This window comes from Kryptolebias marmoratus, linkage group LG22 (assembly GCF_001649575.2).
Source record: "Kryptolebias marmoratus isolate JLee-2015 linkage group LG22, ASM164957v2, whole genome shotgun sequence".
Taxonomy (NCBI): Eukaryota; Metazoa; Chordata; class Actinopteri; order Cyprinodontiformes; family Rivulidae; genus Kryptolebias; species Kryptolebias marmoratus.
Window position 1 is genome coordinate 14,934,369 of NC_051451.1, and position 24,535 is coordinate 14,958,903.

The 24,535-nt window shown below is 37.9% G+C and overlaps 1 protein-coding gene across 2 annotated transcripts; it reads right to left on the reverse strand.

The window, feature by feature from the left end:
• parga (poly (ADP-ribose) glycohydrolase a) lies at window positions 1–23,820 on the reverse strand. 2 transcript variants are annotated; one of them, XM_017431875.3, is made up of 18 exons: window positions 23,659–23,820; window positions 22,310–22,370; window positions 21,469–22,131; window positions 21,224–21,356; window positions 20,436–20,558; window positions 20,217–20,294; window positions 19,666–19,740; window positions 16,319–16,411; window positions 14,633–14,787; window positions 10,967–11,046; window positions 10,823–10,883; window positions 10,660–10,735; window positions 7,348–7,495; window positions 4,157–4,235; window positions 3,913–4,021; window positions 3,138–3,243; window positions 1,937–2,065; window positions 1–1,137 (listed from the first exon to the last, which is right to left on the reverse strand). In XM_017431875.3, the coding sequence occupies exons 2-18, from the start codon at window positions 22,324–22,326 to the stop codon at window positions 995–997; spliced, it is 2,268 nt and encodes a 755-aa protein (XP_017287364.1). In that variant the 5' UTR covers window positions 22,327–22,370; window positions 23,659–23,820; the 3' UTR covers window positions 1–994. The 2 variants fall into 2 exon arrangements, with proteins under 2 accessions (XP_017287364.1, XP_017287356.1); XM_017431867.3 differs by having other exon boundaries at window positions 22,310–22,373.
• Between the last annotated feature and the right edge of the window lie 715 nt (window positions 23,821–24,535).

Consider the following 24,535-nt stretch of genomic DNA (forward strand, 5'->3'; position numbering starts at 1 on the left):
TTTCCAGGATATACTTTAATTAAGAAATCATAATAAAAATAGTATAACCTAAAAACCTAAAATACATTTATGCAATACATACATTTACATCCGAAAATCCAGTCTAAATCCAATCGTTCAATAAATCAAAAACCGTGAGTAAGAAAATACTGTAAATAATACAAGAACAAACCCACATCAAAATTAAATGCTGGGTAAAAAACATAACAAAAATACAGATTTTCGTGCATTTTGTTATCCATTTCCCCATATGTACAGTACTAATACTGTGCTTAGCACTAATTATATTTGATAACTATAAAGTTGTTCAGAATATAAATAAAGGTCAACGAGGACTGACCACAGATTTTGTGTATGTTTCATTTGAGATGATTCTAACACAGAGTGTTGTCTTGATAAATCATAAGGACACATGAACAACTTGAATATCACAGAGGATAAAATGAACAGCAAATATCTGGAGAATATCTGATAAATAAATGTTACCCATGCATAGACTACAGTTCGGTAGGTCTCATTGTCCTTCGACGCGGAGGGAGCTCACTACAGTTTAGTTATGGCAAACACAGAAAACAGCTCATCCAAAAAAGGAAAATAATCAGAGAGGACTAACATGTCTTAAAGAATCAGAGGTGAAACATTTCCACGATCATGCATATGATGAATATTTGGCCATATTTGTAATAAGCGTTTTGTATTTAAAAAAAAAATTCAAAATCACATTTACCCCAAAGAAAGGCCTCTAACAGCAACAACGGTTTACTATTGCTATAAGGTTTTCAAACATTGGATCAGACTACGAGGCTCCCGTAATACAGTCAGTTTTAAAGGCAAAACCCTGCTTTGGTAGTTTGTGTGTTGGGATTACAAACTTAAAGGGAGTGTGTGTGTGTGTGTGTGTGTGAAAAGTGGTTTTAAGCACATTAAAGTTTGTGAACCTGGAATCTTTCTTATCGGAGGCAGAAAGTGGAGCAAAGTTTGTGTCATCTTTCTGTTAGTGAGGGTCTGCCGTCGCAGGTGACATCCCAGAAGAGACTTTGTCGTAGATGAAATCGTAGAGGCTGACGTGAGGTCGACTCGTGCGGCAGTTCTTGCACACCTCGTCGAAGTACTGGTTCAAAAGACTGTACAGCTGGCCTGGAATGAAAAACAAAAGACAACGGTGAAGCGTGCAGGGGGAAAAAGAGACGATGGTGAGGTGGTCAAGAGAAGGATGACATGGATTGAAACAAGAAAATAATTCGAAAGAAACCAACAAACCAAAGGAACAGGTTCAAAGAACCAAAGTGAGAGACTGAAACCATAGCAGAAGAAAGGAAAATGAAAGTATGTTTGGGATCATTTATAAATCACATACACACACACATGCCATAAGCTTTTTTTTTTCACTCTGTAGCTCCACTTTAGGAAATGGATGGCTAGAGGGGAATTTCTCTGAAAGGCTTCAATAAATGTCAAGCAAAGAAAAATGAAGAGAGGGGGAAGGGAGAGACGAGGCGGGGGTCAGTTCAGGCAGTAATCCACTCTGTGGCTGAGGCTGAATGGATGGACTGAGACGCAGCGACGGTCCGTAAGGTGGACTAACTTGCGCTCTGTTACTCATTTGCCTACTGTCACCGTACAGGTGCCAACATAAACAGCCTTTGTGTGGCGTGACAACCTTACAGACATCACATTTTTAACTACAGCTAGTAAAAATCATTCCTAGTCAATATGTACAGCATCTTTAATGTGGAGCTGGGAAGAAAAAAAGATGAAGTGAAGTGTATTGATAACAAGCAACTAATTTGTTAAGAAAAAAAAAGTCAAATGTAGCTTTGTCGTGCAGTTTTATTAGGCTGTTTCACTTTTCTTTCCCCCATTTCTAACCAGAGATGAAAGAATTCAACAAGCTGCACTAAATGCGAGCCAGGAAGTCTAGCTTTGAGCATCTCACCAACAGTGACTTGTCTCTCAGTGAGGAAACCGTGCACTTCATGAACGTCTCTCATAAGCTGCGCATCTCCAAATGTGAAGTATGCAACGTCCCTCCCAGCTTCTGCAGCAGCCATCAGCTGGATCAGTGCTGGAAAGAAAACACAGCAGCATGTAAAAGGAATGTTAGGTTGTATTAGCATTGTTAGCTTGAGATATAATTGCAAAAGGTGTAATTGACCACTGAAAACTATGTGAAATTTAATAAGTGGTCAATCAGTCGGATGAGGTATGGCTTTGGGTGGAAAACAATGAGTGAAAAGGGCAATTTGTATCAGAGGAGTAAATACCATGTCGCTTTTAGAATAGCCTCAAAAACAGCACTCAATCTTTGAGTCTTTGTAAATGAGGTCTCGGGGTGTTTAAATATTTAACAGAATCGTTATGGATTTCTGACTCATGAGCTCACAAGAAATACAAATCATTTGCAAAAGGTTTATAATATCTACAGCAATACAACAGCTTAGTGTTATGTAGCTAACATATCTCAAGTCAGCCTGGTCACTTTAATGACCAGATATTCCAGAGTTTACTGCCCCAGAAGCTAATATTGTGAATCCACTTACAGAATTACATTTCCCTACAGATAAACGTACCCAGGTAACTCTGATTTATAAGCTAGTAATGTTGCCAATACTGGGGCTTGTTTTTTGACAGAATATGGGCTCCACATGTCAGTTAGGCTAATGATAACAAGGCGCATTCAAGCAAACAGCATACACCCTCTACCATATGAAAAATAATGTTGTGCAAGCCCACAGATAAATACATCAGCTGAGATTTATAGTGTCTCTTTCCCTAATCAATCTGTTTCCATGGAAAACATAAATGTGTGTTAGCAGATCAATAAACAATGACGAGGAACGGGCGAGTGACACCCTGGGAGAGCTCCTAAAAGAGGTGTTTGAGGCAGAGCAGCGTGTGTGACTGAGCCTCACGGTGGATTCTGCATAACTGCAGGACTCCTTCAGCAGGGGTGTTAATGACTGGACAAGCACAGCAAATGAAAGACACTCATCTGCTGCTTGAGAATTCAGAAGTGTTTTTTTTATGGTCGCAAAAGTTTAATCATTCAAGCTCCTGTGCATAAAGAACTTTTGAATTCTTTGCACTTGTCAGAAACCTTCTTTTCATACGGATAACAGTGTTTCGACCAATAGTACCTTTGAGTCGTGTGTCTCCACCAAAAGCGCCGCAGCCCCAGTTTCCTGTGGCTATGGCAGAGAGGTGCTTCATGTTGGTGTTATTTCGATAGAATCCACAGTACGCCTGGACAGAATGCACATAAAGAAGCATGAGAGAGGCAAACATGCACACAAGAGAGACTTTTCACAATAAAACTGTTAACACGAAGCAGAAACTCAAAATGGTGCAACATAGGGTTTAATTGGAAACATTAACAGCTGAGAAAATTCTAGAGAGCAGCGTAGTTTTCACTACATTCTGAAAATCAAGAAACATGATGGACCTCAAACGGAGGAGTTGAGTGTGAAACGCCGGCGAGTCTGGCTGGCGAACATGACGACTAGACCACTTTTATTCCAGTAAAAGTAACATTTAAAACAATAAAAGTTCTGTTAAGTAATGTTAGAGTGTAATTGTATGTGTGCTAGAATTACAGGTTTCACAATTTAGAAAGTTTCTACTGTAGATAACTCACCTATGGTCTGTGCTAAACTCCAAGGCTAACATTACGGTTAAAGAATTAAATTAAAAGTTCAAGGATTTTGTCAGTGATGTTACAAATAGCATAGCAAGTCTTAAATTTGCCAACAAAAAAAAAACATTTTACAAAATCTACATTTAAGATATTTATTATTTAAATATATTTCTATTTAAGTCAATCAAACATGTGCCTTTGTTTTTTTTTGTTTTTTTTAGTATATCTTTTTTGTAACGACTCTTGCGAGGTGGAATTAAAGTTGCATTTCCCCTCACCTTGTTGAGTTCTCTGGTTATCTTTTCAGGAAGAAACTGCTCCAGAAAGTGTCTGTATCTAAGAGCATCAATGGCCACGATCTCTGTACATTTTCTCTGCCAGTCATCTCTGAAAAAAAAACAAAAAAAAACAAGCAAAACAAAAGATGAGATTTAACATTCCCCCATCTCTTCTTCTTACAAAGTGTAAGTCACTGGTTTTGAATTATTAGATGAGGACTCAAAAACACTAAACAGACAATACCTGGGCGTCTCGTCTTTGTAGCTCTCCTCCCATTTGTAACTCTCAGCGTAACCGGTATACCTGCTGTACTGTTCGGTTCCTGCGGGGAGCAGAAAGACAAAGCCAAAGAGAAAATTATGTTATTCAGTGCTCAGCGGTCGGGAGCACACAGCGGGGCTAAATCTGTTTCAGCGCCTTATTTCCCAAATCAGATTTAGTGCTTTCTATGCTCCCCATGTGAGTATACAGTATCGGCTTCTATTGGATTGTCATAAATAAAGCCCATTGATTTCATAAGTAATCTGCTTTAGGGTTTGAAATTAAAAGCTTCAAGCCACAATAAGAACAGATGTGAACAGTGCAGAAAAGTGAAGTTTGGTGCAGAATAAGCCAATCATTGTCGTGCCTGTAAAATATTTATCACACATGATAAACATCATGCACATATTCAAACAGGGCAGTTTTATTTATTAAATCCACTTAAAGAGACTCAATTACAAAACCTTTACCATCAAAAACTACAAAAGCTCATTTTCTCTAGAAATGATGCGGAAAAGATTCCACAATAATTTAAAAGGTTTTTCAACACTAAAGCTAAATTATATTTTTGAAGTATCTTTTAAAAGAACATAAAAATACTGCTCCTATTTTACACTTGGACTAGTACTGATGTTGTGAAACCTGAAAAATGAACACTTTTTGTGCCTTTTAATGCCACGAGTGGCTCAAGGTTACAGACTGCAGCAATAATGATGCACATTTTGGCAAACTGGAGTAGAAGTTCTGCAGGTTTTTGTGCTGTAAATCAAAGAGGATTTATTGCACTCATTTTCAGCTCCATATTTATTTTCTGAGTCCACCAGAGTGGCTTTCTGTAATTAAAGACACTATATATCTTCTGTTGGTTCTTTAAACAGTCCATCTTATTTACTGGTGTTTCATCTGATGACTCTTTAAGGTCAGCCTTTTGAAAGACACAATGTCCTCTGACACTTTGAGTTGCCTTGTGCTGAAAAGTGCTATATAAATAAATGTACCTACCTACCTACTTATGACACACAAAAGTTTCAAAAAGGAACTGATGCAGATTTGCTGTAGATGTAAATACACCTGTGTGGTGAAATACTGCAAGTGCTTCTTAAGAGAGACAAAATCCTAACACCCCACCACCCCCAAATCCTTCAACACCAAGGCTTCCCCCTTCTGGTAAGCTAAAGGTAGTATCTCAGTGGGCAGCCAACTGCTGGAAACTAGATGACAAATAGGATTATGAGGGAGTCTCCTGAATGTCTCATGAAGTTTGCAAGGTTCTCAGTTTCTTTGCTTTATCTGAAACATGTTCAGAAAATGGGTCAAATGAATTGTGGGCGTCTCAAACCCTCCGCAATTATGTCTCCAAGAGCGCAAAAATAGTAAAAAGGTATAACAGATCATCAGTCATAAAAATGACTGAGGACCCTTTCAAAATAAAACAGGTTTCCTCCCCTTTCCAGAAGAACAAAACCAACCCGTACATAAAGTGGCTTCTTTTTGTTTGTTCGTTCTTACAAATGTGCTTTAATTGGGTTAAGAAAGAAAACATTTACTGTACAAGCCATTGCAAATCCAACCACTTAAGTACTTTATACAACAAAAGCGCCATCTAGCTTTTCGGAACAGGCTAGCCATATCATTTCATCCATCAAAGGAACTGACCTCCTCCATCTTCACCTTAAACCAATTTAGTCTGGTAACTGCCTATGACAGCATCCTGTGATACAAGCTTCAATCACAAGATTACATCAGGAATCACTCCCTTCCGATCTAAAAACCCCTCTAGGACACTCACATTTACATTTGGTTTTATCTTCCAAGTTATGTCAAGCTCCTAAATGCACTTGAAGACTCGCGTCAGAATTGCAGACAAGAGTTTTAGAGGAAACACTGCAATCGTGCGCGGAATATTCTGAAGGTTTTAATGAATCTATGGCGCAATGAGCTCATTCCATTAGAGGAGCGATGACCTTAGTTGGGCAATAAATTCCTTTCTGTCTAAATGTAATAATGTTAAGTGGAGAGGAGGAGGAGGGAAGAGGAAGGGAGGGGAATAATGGGAGGCAAGGAGGGGGACAGTGACTTACCAATGAAGGTCACTATGGAGAGAGTTTCAGAAAAGACAACATGGCGCCACACAATACAGATGGGACAGAGACGAGTCGATTTTTACGTTGAGATTTTTAGGGGAACTGCCAGGGCGGGTGGGTGTATGTTGTGGGAAGCAGGGGACAACTTATGCTAATAGTTTTCTCTGTTTTATTGTGTTCTCACAATCTCTAAAGACCAAGTAAAGCCCAGTGATGGAGGCACAACATTTTGGTCCATTCTTAAGAAATCTTTTAAGTACATTGTTTTAAAAAAAACACCCACAAACAGAATGAATTAGGTTCAAGCTTTTCTTTGAGCTTCTTTTTACACACAGCTAAGTTGTAATACATAAGGTCAAATGAGACAGTTGAAATATTTGCCTTACTTAATAAACAAACCTAACAAAAACAATTAATAAATGTATCAACTGAATAATTTATGAATTAAGGCAATATTTAAATATTTGGAAGCATCTATAAGGAAATGGATCTCCATCTTTCACATCAACTTGGCAAAAAAATAATGGAGGTAAACCACATGTGAACAAGTGCTTTTGAAGTGCTCAACATATGTCTAGTCTGTACTTGGCAGTAAATGCATACAGGCTGGCTGGTATATACATGTCTTCTCTGTAAGTTTCTCACCAATGAAGGGTGAATTGTGATGTTAGCTTTCATGTCTTCAAAGACAAGTAGGAAGACCAAACAATCAGGCTGATCAATCAATAAGATGTAACTTGAAAAATAAAGCAATTCTGCTTGGGGGAAGAAAAAAATGGAGTACCTCAAAATAAATCAATGCAATGAGTCCACTTTTAAACTGGGAGACTTGGAAACACGGGGTATAAAACATAAGACACCAAGACGTGTAGTAGGAGTTCTTCTAAGACCAATGATTTCTAGAACTCAAAACCCAACTTAGGATTTGTGCAGGTTAAAATCATCCTGTTTGACCAAAGACATATATATACACAATTAAACCACAACTCTGGAAGAAAATGACACACATTCCCAGGTTAAGTCAAAGAAGTTAAAGCTTGAATGGTAAAATTATAAATGTGTGAGAGAGAGTAAAACACACACACACACCTGTGATGATGAGGCATTCATTGTATTCCAGAGCTTCAGTAAAAAGGCGAGACACAATAAGTTCAGGGTTGATGAGGAACCTGATTTCTTCCTGGACCAGTCCGTGTCCTGTAACTCCACCACCTACAAACCTGTTTGCAAAGTCCACCTGATGCAAAAAAAAAAAAAGAAAGAGAGAAGATAGACATATAAACTAAGAGTGTATCAACCCCATAGTTTGTCAAATGGTTTGTTCTCAATTTTATATTTTCTTAGTCAGTAAGTATAACTTCATCTCCCTTGGGATATGATTGTTTGGAAGGAAATAAACAAATATGGAGTTCCAAAGATGAGCCTATTTGGGATGTTGCTATAAGAAAATGTTTATGTAGAGGTAATTTTGGAATATATTGCTGTGTGTAAAATTACCCACTAAAACCTCTGGCTTTAAACCTAAAAATAATGCCTGGTAATACACCCTTATGGTATCTGTAGAGTGTAACGTGAACAAAACAATATAAAAACTAATATATTATTCATTGACTTGCTTATTTAGTGGAGATGAGAACTACTGAGGGGTTTTTATGGTCACTCCCAATATTTGCACAAACAACTCAATTATTTTCTCATTATGTGTCACCCACAGAGGGCATTAAAAACAAATGTTTTACAGTCAGAATGCTTCATGCTTTATTCAAATCAAAATATCATAGCAAAACAGCATATAATATCTAAATAAATACTTAAGATATTATTAAAACTCCACAACTTGTGGGAGCAGAGCAGCTGTGTAAAGTCCAAATGATTAATATTCTGTTAGTCCAGATTGGAGTGAAAAAGAAATAAAATAAATAATACATAAATCATAAAAATGTTTAAGGGTGTTTTTTTTTTGTCCTCAGCAGTTTTTATCAGTTCTACAAGTTTTGTACATTATTAGATAAAAAGAGAAATAATTGAGCACACGTTCATACTGCACTCAGAATAAATAGTAGTTATGTTGATTCTACAAAGTGTTTGGGAAAAAAAATTAAAAATAACAAAACAACACTGGACTTCCTTCTTTTGGTTCTTGAAAGTGAAAAACGTTCATCGGTTTAACCTGATTGGTGGGACTTTAAAATGCATAAACTGTTGTTGGGACATTATACCAGCAGTGTTGCGGCAATGTGTGTCACTAACAAACCCACCCATCTTGTGGGTGATTTGGGTCACTGTCACCTGGGATTAATTAGATGACAAACAGATTAATTAATTAACAATATGTGAAAGATTTAGGTTACATGTTTCAAGGTGTGAAAGATCATTAAAAATTATGCCAATTACATCAAATATCTTTAAAACTAGATGATTAGCAATACAATAATATTGACACCCTGATTTATTTGTACAAAAGAATGTGTAGATTTGTACAAAGCATAGCTATATACATGTAGTTATGTCCTGAAACACTTTGTATTACTATGAAATAAATATAAACGGACTGAAACAAATCCAAGCATAAAGACTGCTGTTGAAGTGCAGGAAATATTTTGTTTTGGTGTGATATTAGACCTTCATGCCCTGTAAGCCCAGTCCTTGTTTTTGTGGCACAGATAAAAGAGCGGTCCATTCAATCACAATGCTGATACTTATACATCCCATCAGGGGTGAAGGTTCTGCTCAGTGGCCCACGGCTACGTCAATCTGTGTGACAGCAGGTGTGTTTGTATGTGCACGTGTGTATGTTTTTAACCAGTCACCCGACTCCTCCCTTTTTTTTTTTTCCTCCCCTTTGGTTCAGCCCTAATCTCACCCCCACACCCTTCCATCTCACCTCCTGACAGGATGACAGCCCACTCTGCCCTATCGAAATTCAACACGCAGCCGGCACACAGCCTGCTGAGGTAGCCGTCAATCCACCTGCAGGACTCTTGGCCCACTGGGTCATCCCAGTGAAATGCCTCACCCTCATCATTTTGTTTTCTACATGTGCCTTTCTCTTTCATTCCCCACCCAAGGGTCCTCGCCTCCACCCTTGCCACTCTGAGCTACTCATGTGTATACATACGCTGTCAACCAGAGCTACAGAAAAAAAAAGCACCCTTCATAGAAGATCACAAAGAATGGTTGAGACAAAGGGACGAATCAGTGCAAACACGTGCAGAGACAATTACCTTCAAAATCCGTACTAAATCTTTACTATCACTGTTGACTTGAAGGTAGTCTCTTATTTTGAAAGCACAAAAGAAGGAATGGTGATGAAGATATTTTTAATGTTCTATCAACAAGTACAAATCCATCTGCTGTGTTTATGTTAAAATGCAAAGCAAATTTAACCAAATTTTTCGGATTTTTGCCCTGAAAATGCCAATTTAAGCACATTTCCATTTAAAGCCAAAATTATGTTTTAAAAATTGCTTCGTCTATATGTGATAAATAAAGCAAAAATGTAATACTGGCCACTAGTGGCAGCATATTTCAGTAACTCTGGGTGTCACCTGCCATTAAAGGTGGGCGATCATGTAATTGTTTTCGTTTAGGCATGTCTGTTAAAAGAAATACCTCAAACAACTGGACAAATCTGAATGAAACTTTCAGAAAGTAATCACTGGACGTACATCTACAACTGATTAACTTTTGGAGGGAACCCAATTCAAGATGGCCATCACAGCTAACTGACCTTAGCAAAAACAAAAATGGTTATAACACAGCCATTTTTACAGCTATTGAGCTAAAAATTTGGAGTGATAGTCGCTGAATCATCCCCAACACAATCCAAGCTCTAACAGATTGTGCAACATCTTTGTTTAAAACTTTGGCGTGGAAGTGGAAGAGCATTTCTTCAAGGAATGTTACTTTAATTATATCTTTCTCAATTGAGCTGCATTTCTGTTAAAATTTATTTTTGTGTCGCTTATGTGATTTTCATTGACATTTCTGGCACTTTTTATCATCTGTTAAGAGAATAAGAAGGATTCTATCATTACATACAAATGGAAAGTTTTGCCTTGAATATCATAATCTCCCCAGTATAAATATCAAAAACCAAAAGCAGAAATGAAAATATATGCATCCAATAACGACTTATACCAGCCTAGAAGGTTTTTAATCATTGGACTGAGTCATTGCTACTCGTTTTATATTTACATTGATCACAATAGTATCTTTATTTGAGTAATATTTACAATTTATCTTAAATAAAGTGTTTTATTTAACAATAAAGAATTTGAAATTTATCATTAAAACCCCTTTGATAAAAAAAGCAATTAATGACTAAGAGATGCTTATTAAACCACACTGAATGACGAGTTATAGTTTTGTATTTCATAAAAAAAGTAAAATAATTCTTACCTGCAGCATCCCGTATCCTTCATTCTCAATTGTCCCCTCACAAGTGATATGTAGACGTGTCAGCTGAGTATGAGAGCTCCAAAAAAAAAGATTACAGGCATATTCTTAGATATGGACTATTAGTGTATTTGAATCGAGGTCTATAATGACAGCCAGTGATTACCTTTCCCAGTTTAGTGGATGGTTTAGAACTTGTCTTGTGAATGTAACAAGACCCTTGGGTCCTTCAAAAACAAAGCATAACAGGTAAAATAATAGAAAGCTTTCAACAGAAATAACTAAAAACATGGAAAGTTTTAGGGCTTACTTGTCTGAGTTACTCTTCTAAAGTAACACAACAGAGTTTTCAATTTCTCGATTTTCCTTGGTGAGGAACCTTCAAATAACCTGAAATAGAAAGAAAGTGGGAACTTGAATTCATAAGACTTTGTATTTTAAAAATCTACATGATAATATTTTTCAATAGAATGCAATAAAGATGTGTTAAAATAAAAAAAAACTATGCTTTATGCTTCAGTGGATAGAAGACATTTATGTTTCGCTCAGTTATCATCTATAACTCACTGCACAACCAGGCTACAGCAACATGAGTGAAGTCGAGCTTTCTAACTGGCATGATGTTTCTTCCATCTCCCGACAATGTCACTGCCCGAGGCTCTGTCTCAGCTCCTTGAAGTTACTAAAAAAAGTAGGCTGGAAGAACAAGGGGAGAGTGCTGGATGGGTGGCTTAAATTACCCCACACTGGCCCACTCCTTCCAATAAAAACAACCTAAGCTGATGACTAATTACAGTTCAGCATTCATCTTTGCCTCCCACTGCTTTCTGCCCTGGTCAGTAAAGAATTAAAACACGGGGATCCAATCAATTTTAACAATTTAGAGAACTAAAAGCACTTCAGCAAATTAAAAAAAAACAACAACTGTATTTGTCAAAGACAAATCACGCATATGAAGTATGATTCACCACCCCCCACACACACACACAAACACACTTTTTAAATTCTTTACAAGGTGATTTAACCAATGCTGTGTGAACTTTCCCAACCCACTACATCCTTTAGTGTCAGTATGGTGAGAGAGGGAACAATCCTACGAGGCGGTAGGAGAACCAGAGGTTAATCAAGGCAGGATTACAAGTACAGCTGCTAGTCATACCAGGGTTAAAAAAATAAATAAATAATTGCATTTACATGTTTCTGAAGTAAGGAGACTGAATCTAATTAAATATTTAATTTAATTATCAAAGATCTTATAAGATCTTATCCATCATAACCTTATATACTACATAAAGTCTACAAGGAGACAGTTTTTGTCAGGTTATTATTTATTAAAACTTTCTTCTATTTTTAAGTGATGCTGACCATTTCCTAATGATTCACAGACCAAAGTATTACGCTTTCCTTGTTGACAAAACTGTTAAACGAGATCTGTATCGTCTTCGTCTCAAACAGCAGAAAACACAATCTAAAGAAGTCTCCTGCCTTTCTACGCTGCTCCTTGGATCCATCCATCACTTAACAGAGGACAAACCTTGACACATCTGCCAAAACAGCAATCAGCAGATTGCTTGCTGCCCTGCTTGTCCAAGACAGAGAGTTACTGTAGCCAATAAGCAAAGTGACGGACACTCCCTCAATTACAGAGAGAAAGGGAGGGCCGGTAACGATCCGGGGCCCATTTTAGACTGCAGCGGTTGTCTTGTTTCATCTTCTCAGACGCCATTGCTCTTTCCTGTGTTTCGCTGCAGGCAGAAATGCTGAAAACAGGCTCAAGTGGTTCTGAAACGGACAACTTTGCAACTGAAACAGTGTTCGCATTATTACAGCATCCTTACATACAACTCACTGTACAATTAAAGTTAATATAAAATGACGGGTGTGTCAAATGCCCAAGTTGAGTTTAGACGGCAGTTCTGATTCGTGCATATTTACATTCTTCAGGCAGGATCAGCACAATTACCCCAAGATTTTATTAAAACAACAACTCCAGCTGGACTAGTACAGTCCAGGTATTGGTTCAAATGCTGGAGTTGTTGTTTTAATAAAATGTTGGGGTAATTGTGCTGATCCTGCCTGAAGAATGTAAAGTTTATGTAAATGTAACGTTTTCTTGCTACTGGCAGCATCCTACTGCCAGATGACATCTGGACAAAGCAATGGTTAGAATGAGACATTTACTGCCCAAAAATACAGTAATAAAGCTAGTATTTTAAACTTAAAGTGATCTTAATCTAAGTGTTTGGGAACAAAACTTACATTAGACATTATTTTGTATTAAAAAAATACCTTAAAAGTGTTTAAAAGGTTTTGCAGTTTGATTTAGCTAAAACAAGAGAGCATCTTTTGTTTGAGAAGACTTCGCTTGTTTTGCGTCATCTCTTTTCTTCAAGAAAAGAACAACCTTCTCTAAATATGTAAAATAAAAGCATTAAATTTAAAGATATAGCCAGTATAAAGGTGATTTGGATTTTAGTTTCAAAGGTATTTTGTGTTTTTCCCTAAACACCTGAAAAGACATATCAGGTGAGTGTTCAGATCAAATGGGTGATAGCAGGACAGATAAGTAAAAAAGTCAAGTAACTGATGTATTTATTTACTCATGTGCATGACTTGTCATGCTTTTTTAATTCTACAGTTGTTGAGTAGTATTTTCTTACAATTTTTGTAAATGGAAGCCCTACCTTCCATTTACAAAATGGAAGCACTTTGAGTTGCCTTGTGCTGAAAAGTGCTATATAAATAAATGTACCTACCTACCTACCTATAATTTTATTATATTCCTCCTATATATAAAAAAACAATAGAGCTTTCTTATCTTAAAGACACGTAGTGACTGGTTAGACCACAGCAAACACTGGGTTCTGGAAAGTATGTTGTTTTTACCTACAACTATATTTTAAAATGAATAAAAATGTCCTTTTTATGTTAGGAAAAAACATGTATGATTGCATAGGTTTACATGAAGAACATGTTTTAGTGAAGATTTAGGTCAAATGGGTCCATTTTTGTTACTCTAAGAGTCAACATGGAGCAGTACTCCTAATGTCACTGAAATAAAACGGCAATAAAAGCTTCATACTTCCATTTCAGAAGCAATTACTAGTTTTCTTTGGTTTAGTTTTAGGTACACACGGGCATCAACATCCTCTCTTCCAATTAAAATGACCTCACAAGATTAAGAGAAGTCAGACACCAGCAGACAAGTGTGCATTTCAAAACAGTTCATCGAAACAATTTGTTTTAATTAGCCATCCTACGTTTTCCCAACAGACAAGTGGCTTTTGAGTGGATAGAAACAGAAAGCATCAATTTAAAAACCCCTAGTTTGATCTTCGTTCCACATAAAGATTATAATACACACACACACACATTCTCAGCCCACATCTCCAAAGACTTTTCATTGTCCCATGCAGTTGCAGCACATTTTTGAAAATCCTAAATTAATATTTTTTTTTTTTAAATGAGAGAATGCCTGGTGTGATGACTTTTTGTCTATAACCCAGATTAAACTATTTTATTACATTATTAACCACTGCATGCAAGCTTAATAGAAAACCTAAACTCTACAGTGAACTTGCAGGCCACTAACAAACTAGACAGAAGTTACTGAAAAAAAGATTCATCTATTAGGCCTTTTCAAGGAAGTAGCGCCCCTCCGATGGAAATCTGTTCTTATTTAAATGGCAGGATCAATCAAAACACAAGACAACCATTCTACTCCACCTTCGTGAAAATTTTAAATTAAAAAAATATATGAATTTCAATATATTTGATTAATGGTTACTAATTAATAACTCAAGTGAAAATAATGAGAGCCATCTTGATTCTGTTCGTATGCAATAAAACTTGGGCAACTGACAGCAAAATCTGGCAGCTACGGTCTCCTCTGTCTCCTGCTTTAAAGAAAAGGACTCGACAGGAGGCAGGAGGTGTTTGGTGCTTTTATAAAGTGCCTGCATCAGTGTGCCCGTACCTGTAAAAGTTGATCTCAGGATAATTGCCATACTCAGATTTGCGGGAGTTGCGTCGAGGGAACGTGCAGAAGAAGGCGTTGGCCAAAAGACAGGCTATTTGCTCCTGAGACAGAGTCAGGGAATGGTTCATACCTGACTTAAGTAAAGGGATTGGCTAGAATGAGAAACAAAGAGGCCAAAGTCAAAAGCGAAATAATGAAAACTACACTGTCAAAGCTAAGAGACAAAACTCGGAAGGCTAAATATTACATCCACAATGTTAACATAATGAAAAATCACACACGGTTTTGTGGGTGTAGTACTGTAGGTTGCAGGGCTAATGAGGGTAGAAAATTAGTTTAGCGATCTAGCAAACAGGAGATAAGGAGGGTTCCATTAGGAAAATGGGTGGTAGTAATTAAGGTTCCGGTTCTCTTGCTCCCCGTCAGGTTTGTTCAGGCAGACACATGGGGCTCATCCATCTTCACTGATTAGGACTAAAGAGTCTCCCAAGGCTGCCCAGTTAGCAGATCAATACATGCTCTAATAACAAACACACATAAACATCAGCCTTCGCGCTCAAAACCACACAGAGTCTGAAAGCTCCATGACAAGAAATAGTTTTTTTGTGTTTTAAAAGATTAAATATGTAACAAAAAGCTACTAGAGTATTTTTTTCTTCCAGGAGTGGGAGGCGAGTTCAGTAAATTAAATTAGACTCAAGACTGACACAGATAATGTCATTACAAAAATACCAATCTTGTAATTTTTGTATTGCTATAATTAATGACAGGATGAAAACAAAGACAAATGGAGATGACATTTAGGAGGACCTGTAGGATGAACCAGTTCCGTTTAATGTAAATTAAAGAGAGGCTTTTCTTTTCAGGTCAAACATGGTATCCCAAAATCTGCTCCTCGGTGACAGGAACTTGTGGTGTGGATTGTTAGCATTCGTAATCAGGCCGAATATTGCTAGTGCATTAAACCTAAAATGATAACAAGATATGACATGAACTTCTTTTATTCCCGCTTCTTTTCAAATAAAGGTAGAAACGAGACATTCATTACGTGCCACTCTTATCTAATAGGTGGATTCTGTACAGTGTACCATTAAAACTTGGCATCTCCTTCCGGTTATTAAACTAGTTATTATACCATGCTGAACATCTGAGCAGTTTGACTTTTGTTAAGTGGAGTTGTGAAGAGTATTTATTATAAGTCAGGTGTGTAAACTGCAGCAGACAGTGTGATACTTGAGAATCAGATTAATGAGAAAATCAAGCTTACAGCTACTCCACCTCTAAACGGTCTAGTGGTTTGAGCAAACTCTACACTAAATATAATACACATTGTCACTTTTGCAGCTGAATGTGTACCTTGCAGGAAGATCATCTACACCTCGGCACAGCAGCTATAACTATTAACTGTTTTTAGGAAACTATTTCTAGATTTTTGCTTTTGGAATAAAGAAGTTAATTGGAAATGCCTCAGAGATTTCTGATATAGAATCTAGGTTTATGTTCCTCCTCTTTGCACCGAACACTTAGGATATTTCTTTATGCTGCTGTCAAACAGCCTTTTTTTTTTTTTTTTTTAATGGAACAGGAACTCCCATGTGTTGTCAATCATGATCATTATATGAAGACAACATATCCACCTACTGAACAGAAACTGAACAGAAGAGGGCAAAACTGATCTCTTACCATTGTGCAGAGGCGAGGAGCATTCAAAGCCAGGTCCACCAAGGCAGGGAGTACCTCGTCAAATAGGTGTTGTACCTCACAATGCTCAAGACACTGTAAAAAGCCAAAACACATCAGCTAAAGGTTTTTTTTGTCCCCCAGTGTGATATTCGTGGCACCGTTGAAGCAAGCAGAATTACTGATTACACTGGTTTGTGTTACTACTGTCTTAAAGAAATATTTAAATTACCAATGAATGTCATGTCAGATGTCAAATAAATAAATTTTAAATATATATGATGATTTATATCATAAATTTTTTTAAAAATCTGAGATATTTTCCAACATCTTAATTTTTCCAGTAAAAATATGAGCTAGCAGAGATAACCTTTTCGATATGTGCAAATGCATCAGAACATTTTCATATTCATGATGACAATATGTTAAAATAAAGCCATGGTATTGTTTCTAATTATGTTGTTGAGGGGAAAAAAGCTTATCTTTTAAACAATGGGGTGTTCTCCAGAGCAACAAAAACAAAGTTTGTGTGAAGGCAGCAAAGGTGCACTGCTGTACGAAAAAACAAAAAGTGATGGTTCACATCTCACATCACAATCCAAACATTTGCAGGATAAAAAATGCAGCAGAGCCACTCGCTGCACAGAACCTTATTCAGAGGGAACTACCATCAATCTGAGAGAGAGCTCGGCGTGACCGAGGCATCCATACGTCAGCTGCAGCTTACCTCAGCATCCACGGGCAATTCCCCTCTAAAATAAACACCCAGGTTTTTCATCATACACCCAGATTTACAGCACAATCATTTATGAGTGTATTGGCTTCGAATGTCACTGTCATCAATCACTTGCCTCATTCTATCAAGGTAAGCAGGGGTGCCGGTGCTGATTAAATGGACCTTCTGGAGCAAATGCAAATGACCAATTGTGGGAAGAGTGGCAGGCTGGTGGGATTTTCAAGAGGAAGTCCTCTGCGGTCGACTTGGCCTGGAACATTTATATGGCTGCAGAGCAGGTCTGACTAAATGCTGTCAGAAGTAATGAGCTGGCAGACATCATAAAGTGCTCCAGTGGGACTAATAGATGGTAGTTGGTGATGCAGCAGGATGAGGGCAGAAAGATGACAGTACTACATTTTTACAGCAAAAGCAGCAAGCTGGCCCCGGGGTTAAGCTGCAGACACAAATTCTCCTTTTTATGTCAATAAGTGTAATACACCAGTTAAAGCAGGACAGTTCAAATCTGGTGACAGATGGGCAAACGGGTCGATTATGCATTCATCTTCTGCATGTTCGGGTTACGGGTGATCACTTTTCCGGCAGCTAAAACGTCACAACTTTAAATTTAACGGTTTTATTTTAGAGGTAACCCTAGCTGGTGTCCCAATACGTTTCCAAGCAAACTGAAAATTTTTTCATAGAGTCCGTTAATCAAAGCGGCGAAAGTGAAGAGAATCCAGCTGTGGTTTTGTCTTAGCGCTGAATGTTTTTAGATAAGAGCAACGTCACTTATTCTTAGACTGTGATCCTGCTCAACCCTCAGGAATTCATCAGAAAATGACACCGTGACAGTTTCATTCGGCTGAGAGGGAAACACTAAGATGATTTACCGACGAGACGTAATTTGGATAACTCTCTTTTTTTTTCCCACCTTCCCCTATGGCTATTACACACTGAGCGGAGTGTCAGTCATTGGCTCAGGGGCAAATGTATCGCCGCACAATTACCCCTGAGCTACAAAAATGTCGCTCAAAATTTAACTAGGCGGTCTTGGCTGAGGTGTGCAACAAAACTGCTTTAAAGAAAAAGATTTTTAGAAACAGACTTAGCATAATATTAAGAGAAAGAAAAGGACTTTACCAAAGATTTTGTCCATGCAGCTCCTTCCCAGAGCTGTTCAGTCATGTCTCATTTCTATTATTTTTTTAATTAATATTATTTCAATTTTTTTGTTGTTTTGTTTTACTGAGGCAGTAAAAAAAGAGACAAATTTAAACATAAATTATATAAACACTATTCAAAATTCTTCATTTAGTACAATATTTTTCACAGACTGGGAATTTGTAACAATGTCATGCCTTCAAATCAGCTCTTTATAAACAATTTGTGACTTCTAAACCTCTACCTGCCTTTATCCTGGGAGTCTGTTTCAAAAAGATATCTTAACTTTGAAGCACTAGGAGAAAAAAAAACGTAAGCTACGCTCCACACATTATAAGAGTGGGCAGCAAGACAAGCCTGGAAAAGCAACTCTCTTGATGGCCACTTGGAGTCCTTACAGATTTAATGGAGCCTTTTAATTAAAATGGCTTAAGCTATAAAAAGCTTGGGTTGCTATTGATCTACAAACTCTCTGCCAGAACTGAGAAATTATTTTGACAATAAGGAAGAAAGAAAAAGAGCAACAGTCTCCTTTTAGCTGACTAAGTTATGATGAGAGGGGACAGACACGAGGCCCGCTCACTTTTATCACAAGTGCCCTCAACTGTGATAAAACAATAATAAGTCTTTATATTTTTATTTCACTTAAACATAGGAGACCAACTTAGCCAGAAAATTAAAAAAAAACAAATGTGATTTATCAAATGCAGATCAAAGTTTAATTGAGATAAGTTAGATATCAGATTTGCTGGAAATTTTGAGTGTAAATACAGTTTAGGTGTAATATCAAGAATATCCCAATCTACAACCTTTTAGAAAGCGGTTTACGTAAAAGAACTTAAAGAGTAATTGAAAAAGCTCCAACTGTTTTTAAAGTTTCTTTTGTAATAGCCAAAGACAGCCGCTCTCTCCTCTTTAACCCCAATATGAACATTATTCTAACAGGAATGCGATTACAGTCCCTGACCGTCGGAACGGAGGACAGAAAGCGTGACGAGGAGGGAGACGTATAAACGAAAACATTCCCCTGGTTCTTCTCCAACAGCTGTTGAAGCTATAATCTGCACTCATCAGTCCTAACTGTACAGTGCTCCCGTGTGGCTCTAAAGTACTTTGGGGGGTGGGGGGTGATACACAGCAGCAAGCTCATATTCAGAAGAAGAAAAGCCGACTGCTTGAAAAGGTCTTTAATAAACTATCAGTTTGGTTTTTTTATCTTATACAACGGAAGTATATTAAATACTTAGGTTCACATATTGTCTGATGAATTATGTTTTCACTTTAAATCTATTAAAACACAAGTTAAAAAAAAGCCTAAAAATGTATTTTTCACATCTTGCTTCCTTACAAAACAGGATTAATATTTTCTTAAACAATGTACAGCATATAATAACTTACATACTGTAATACCAGTAGTGTGTGTTTTCTTCTTTATCTTTATAAAGAAACATTGATGTTTTGATTCACTTACCTCTGTGCAAAGAAGGTTCAAGGCAGTGAAGTCCCATTTCTTTGCGTGGGCCGTGTGGTACCTCAATATTGCATCCTGAGAAGTAGAGTTGGGAGTTATTCATTCATAGAGAATTTGAGAGTAGAAGATGGTTTGTTAGCAGATGAAAAAAAAAAAAAGATTCATCGGGGTACCAAAATTGTCAGGCACTCGGACTATGAAGAGTTTTCTGCTCAACCTGATATATAATTGTAAACTCTGCCACCATGTGGTTGTTAATGGAATGTGTTGTGTGTGTGTTTGAAAAAGTTTTGAGAATTTAAGAGGGTGGAAAGAAATACAAGCACAAAAATTTACAAAAGGCAGATAAGGTTTAAAGACCTAATTGAAATTAGATTTTTTTTTTCCTCTTTGTTTCAAACACAAATAGACAGGCTTGTTCAGCTCTAGTGAATCGCAACATGGAAAACTACACAGAAAAAGTGACTTATTCTGCATTTGATTACAATGTATCTGGGCAATCGCTTTCCAGAAATCCTCCAAAGCATTTCAGACATGTGCAGCTGTCTTACCCTCACATCCAGACAACTTTTGAAGCCTCTCTGCAAGGCATTTCGGATTAGTTCCCACCGACTTTGAAGACCACCATCCTTGTAACAATGAAATCAACATACGTGTTTTACAACAGCGCCCAAAGGTGCATTTAAGATATATATAAGTCATTTTTGTCATAGAATTACATGTATGAATAAAAGCTGTGATACATTTAAATCACAGGACTACAAGTTCACCTCAGTCTCCAGAGGAAACAGGTTCTTCTCAGAGCAGGGCATCTTCACCGAGCCATCGTCCCATGCGTCTCTGAACTTGGACGGGTACGGGACGGGGACCTCTCCCTCTCTGAGGAGATCTGTCTGTAATCGGGAATTAAAGACGGAAAGACAACACATCCTTACAGATTACTGCCGGTTTTAGAGCAGCAGAGAGTAATGCCTGCCTAATGCTTTTCTTCTTGAAAAACTGTACATTCGACCTTTTTATTAAAGAACATTTTAGAATATTGTCAGGTTTTGACTACGTGAATCTGTAAATGACCAATATAGAGTTCAAATGCCTTAATTTAATATATGTGCATTGAACAAAGCCATTTATCTGTTAATGACTTAACAGGTAAAATCTATTTTATGAGTTTCATTCAAACAGAAATCCTATGAGTAAACTTATTCCTATATTTTGGGACAAGTGTCTAGTTTGGTAGCAGCGACAGTTGAAAATGAGGAAATGTTGCAGCCACACACCAAGACTGACAGTGTTCCTGCGGGACTAGCAGAAGAAGATAATATGATAGGATCTCTACTGACACGAGGCTCAGTGGGAATAACAAAGAACGGCTCAGCTCGGTCCAGTGCCGTCTTTCTTTTCATCTTATTTATGTTCTTTCTCTAAACAGTGCTTTTACGCTGTCGTGTTTCTAATTAAAGCACCAAGGGTATTCCCTGCCCAGTCACATCCGCATTCTTGCTCCGACTCCAGCCTGCAAATAAAGAGCCCCAAAAAGAACAAGTGGTTGTTAACTCACCCTAACTGTGACAGAGTGATTAGCTGTTGCTTTCAGTGCAGACAGAGGGGGGGCACACTGCGGTAGTCTGTTGAGCTCATCTATGGGTGTCCCCAGCCATCTTTCGTCAAAGTTCTGCACTGGAAATGAAACTCTGCAAAAGGACAGCACATCATTGGGCAAAATTAAGAGTGAAGACCACTGTAAGTGGCACAAAATGAAGAGTAACCTACTCATTATATGAGAATAGAAATATTTAAAAGTACCCTTTGAAACTTGCATCAGACTGGTTTTCCCTTCGGTCTTGACTGACATTAGAGGAGCCACTGCCATCCACTATCTCAACATCATCATCTTCAGTGCTTACGGTGATAGGATGAACGGTGCCTTTGGCCGAACCTCCAGATTCAAAATCTTTGACAACCTGCTGAGATTCCATTACCTGGGTCTGTGCAAAGCCAGAGTCCTCTGCACACGTGCCTCCACCATCACATATAGCTGCAGAGTTGCTGCTAAATGTGGTTTTGCATACTGGACTGTCAGGGCTCAGCATCTCTACGTCACTGGGTGTGCCTTCAACTTTCCTGGGACTGACATTAAGACAAAGGGTGAGTTTTGGATCTGCAGAACACGCACCAAGGCAGGTTGTTTTAACTGGGTGAGGACCGGGTGAAGTGGGTCTCTTGGATTTCTGCCCATTAGCGCTGGGAGTCAGAGTTGAGTCACTTTTGCTGTCTGCAACAACGACGTCATCCAGTGCAGGTTCGCAGTTCATTGAGTTCTGAGAAGCTAAGCTGTCGGGCACGTCTTCAGTTGGTGCATTGTCTTTTGTTGAGTTCGACATCTGCGGTGCACAGAAGAGATCCACGTTTTCAGCTGTTTGTGACGCATCATTGTTGACATCTTCTGACTGGACTTCATCAGCCACACTGTGCAGAAAGAGAAAGGTGGAAAACATAAAAAGAAGCAAAGCGACTCAACAAAATTAGTCTCGAAACCATAGCTACGAGACTTTACTCGGATTATAACAGCACAGTTCTCCATTAAAACCTCACCATTAAATATATATTTATATGGAACACAATTGTGTATAGATATGTGCTTTACCTTCTTTGAGAATCCATTGTTATTTATCTTTGATGGATCATAAAGGATGAATCCACATTACCTGCTGAAGAAAGAAAAATAAAACTGAAGGCAATGTCTTCTCAGAACCCAATTAACTGTGTATTTGATCATTTGGAGCATTTTACTCTCTCCTATCTACAGAAACTGGTTACCAGTATGAAATCATCTAGTTCCCCCCTTGATGTTGTTCCTCCATGTTTTCTTAAGGAGGGTATTTCCTACTGTTGGCCCGTCGGTCCTTAATGTGATCAACAGCAGTCTGATATTTAGTGTGGTACCAAGCAATTTAAGACATGCTGTGGTGGATTTGGATTATTATAACTCACTTTTGATCGGAGCTAGCCAGGCCTCCCGCTCTCGTTCACAGCTGGTACAAAATGCTGCTGCACGATGTCTAACTGGTGCAGGTAAGTGTGAGCCAATAACTCCAGTTTTGGCGTCCCTTCACTGGCTTCCTGTTCAGTTTTGAGTCCATTGTCAAGTTATATTTGTTTGTTTAAGTCTTTGAATGGTGTTAGCCCTTCTTATCTGTCTGAAGTGCTTCACTTTTATATGCCATCACGAGCTCTTAGATCGTGACCAGATGCTTTTAGCAGTACCGAATACCTTTTATAAATCTAGAGGAGACAGAGCCTTTGCAGCTCTGGCTTCTAAACTGTGGAATGAGCTGAAGGTCAGGCAGGCCCCATCACTTCCTGTTTTTAAAACTCGTTTAAAAACACGTTTTTTTTTTATCCTTTGGCTTTTAACCCAGGGTGAGCTAGCATCTGTGTCTTAATACTGCACTCCTTCGTTGTATTTATGATGTTTAGATGTCTATGTTTTTTAAACAATAAAAGTTTTTTTTGTACATCCCTTCAGTCAGCTGCTTTGTTGTATTTTAAGTGCTTTAGAAATGAAGTGGTATGAAGTATGAACATATCAGCAAGCAGATTTTAGATCTCTTGAAAGAAAGTAATGAAGTTTTTGACATCACTATAATATGGCTTATTTAACAAAATAAGACTATTAAGGATATTAATTCATTCCATAAGGCTCAACAAATGCCAAAGAAGATGATGATGATGCTGGCAGGTATCACAACAAACCAACGATGTGCTAACAAATTACACGTATTTTATCGGTAGTTTGTGTCATTGTAGTCGTTTTTAGAAGTGTGCCTCTCACTAACTTGACGCCAAGACATCTTGTGGAGCTAATAACAGTGAGCTAATAGCAGCTCAGACTTGCTACAAGATCCAAAGGTTGGATTTTATTAGCTTTGTTTGCTACCTTTGGTTATTGTGAACAGAACAACTGTTAAAACGGGGAATTAGGTTTCAACTTACATGTCCGGCTGTACGTGAGATGTCCGACGGTGACGCATTACACAGTCATGTAAACGTTTCTAAAACAAAAACTGTACCGCGCTAAGCGAAATATTGATTAACTTTCACTTGCAGCTGAAACAGCGGAGGAGCCTGGACTGGGAAAAAAAGGGGGCGGGATCATGCGGCGGTATCTTAGCAACGCGGTCAAAAAGCAATTTAATGTCGTGAAACGGCTACGGAGCCCAGCAGGGGCCAGAAATAAAAGTAGCGCTCGGGAATATTCAGAACCTCAGCCGAGAAACACAGTTTTGCTGTCCGTTCTTTTCTGTCAGTCTAGGAAAATGTGCACTGGGATTGGCAAAAAGACATTATTTTGTTATAAAATAAGGAATAGATCATTGTTTGGGTTCAGTGAAGTTGGGAAACTGGACGAATTCTACCAAAAAACTTTTAAATAACAGGTGTTAAATAACAAGATTCACCTTCCTTTAACAGAAGAAACGTAGACATCACGCTACAGCCTGTACAAGTACTTTGGAACGGTGCACAAACTAACCAGAAAGTTCAAAATTATGTGTGTTTCTATTTTAACTGTTGAAGTGACGTTAATAGGATAATGTCTGATACATGAATATCTAATGTGACTTTGCTGATACTATAGCCAATAATATTCATGTTATTGAATGCTACTGCTGGATGCTGCAATTTGTAGATAGTCTTTAACTCTCTGAGATACTGGATCCTCATATGAGGACAGAGATTTATGCAGTATAATATTGTTATTCGGTTCAGCATGCTGTCCTTATGCAGGAAAATAAGTTATGAATGTATTTGTTTGTTTGTTTGTTCAACTTCAAAAGACGTGCTTGTATTTTGTGTTTATGAAAGTCTAAGA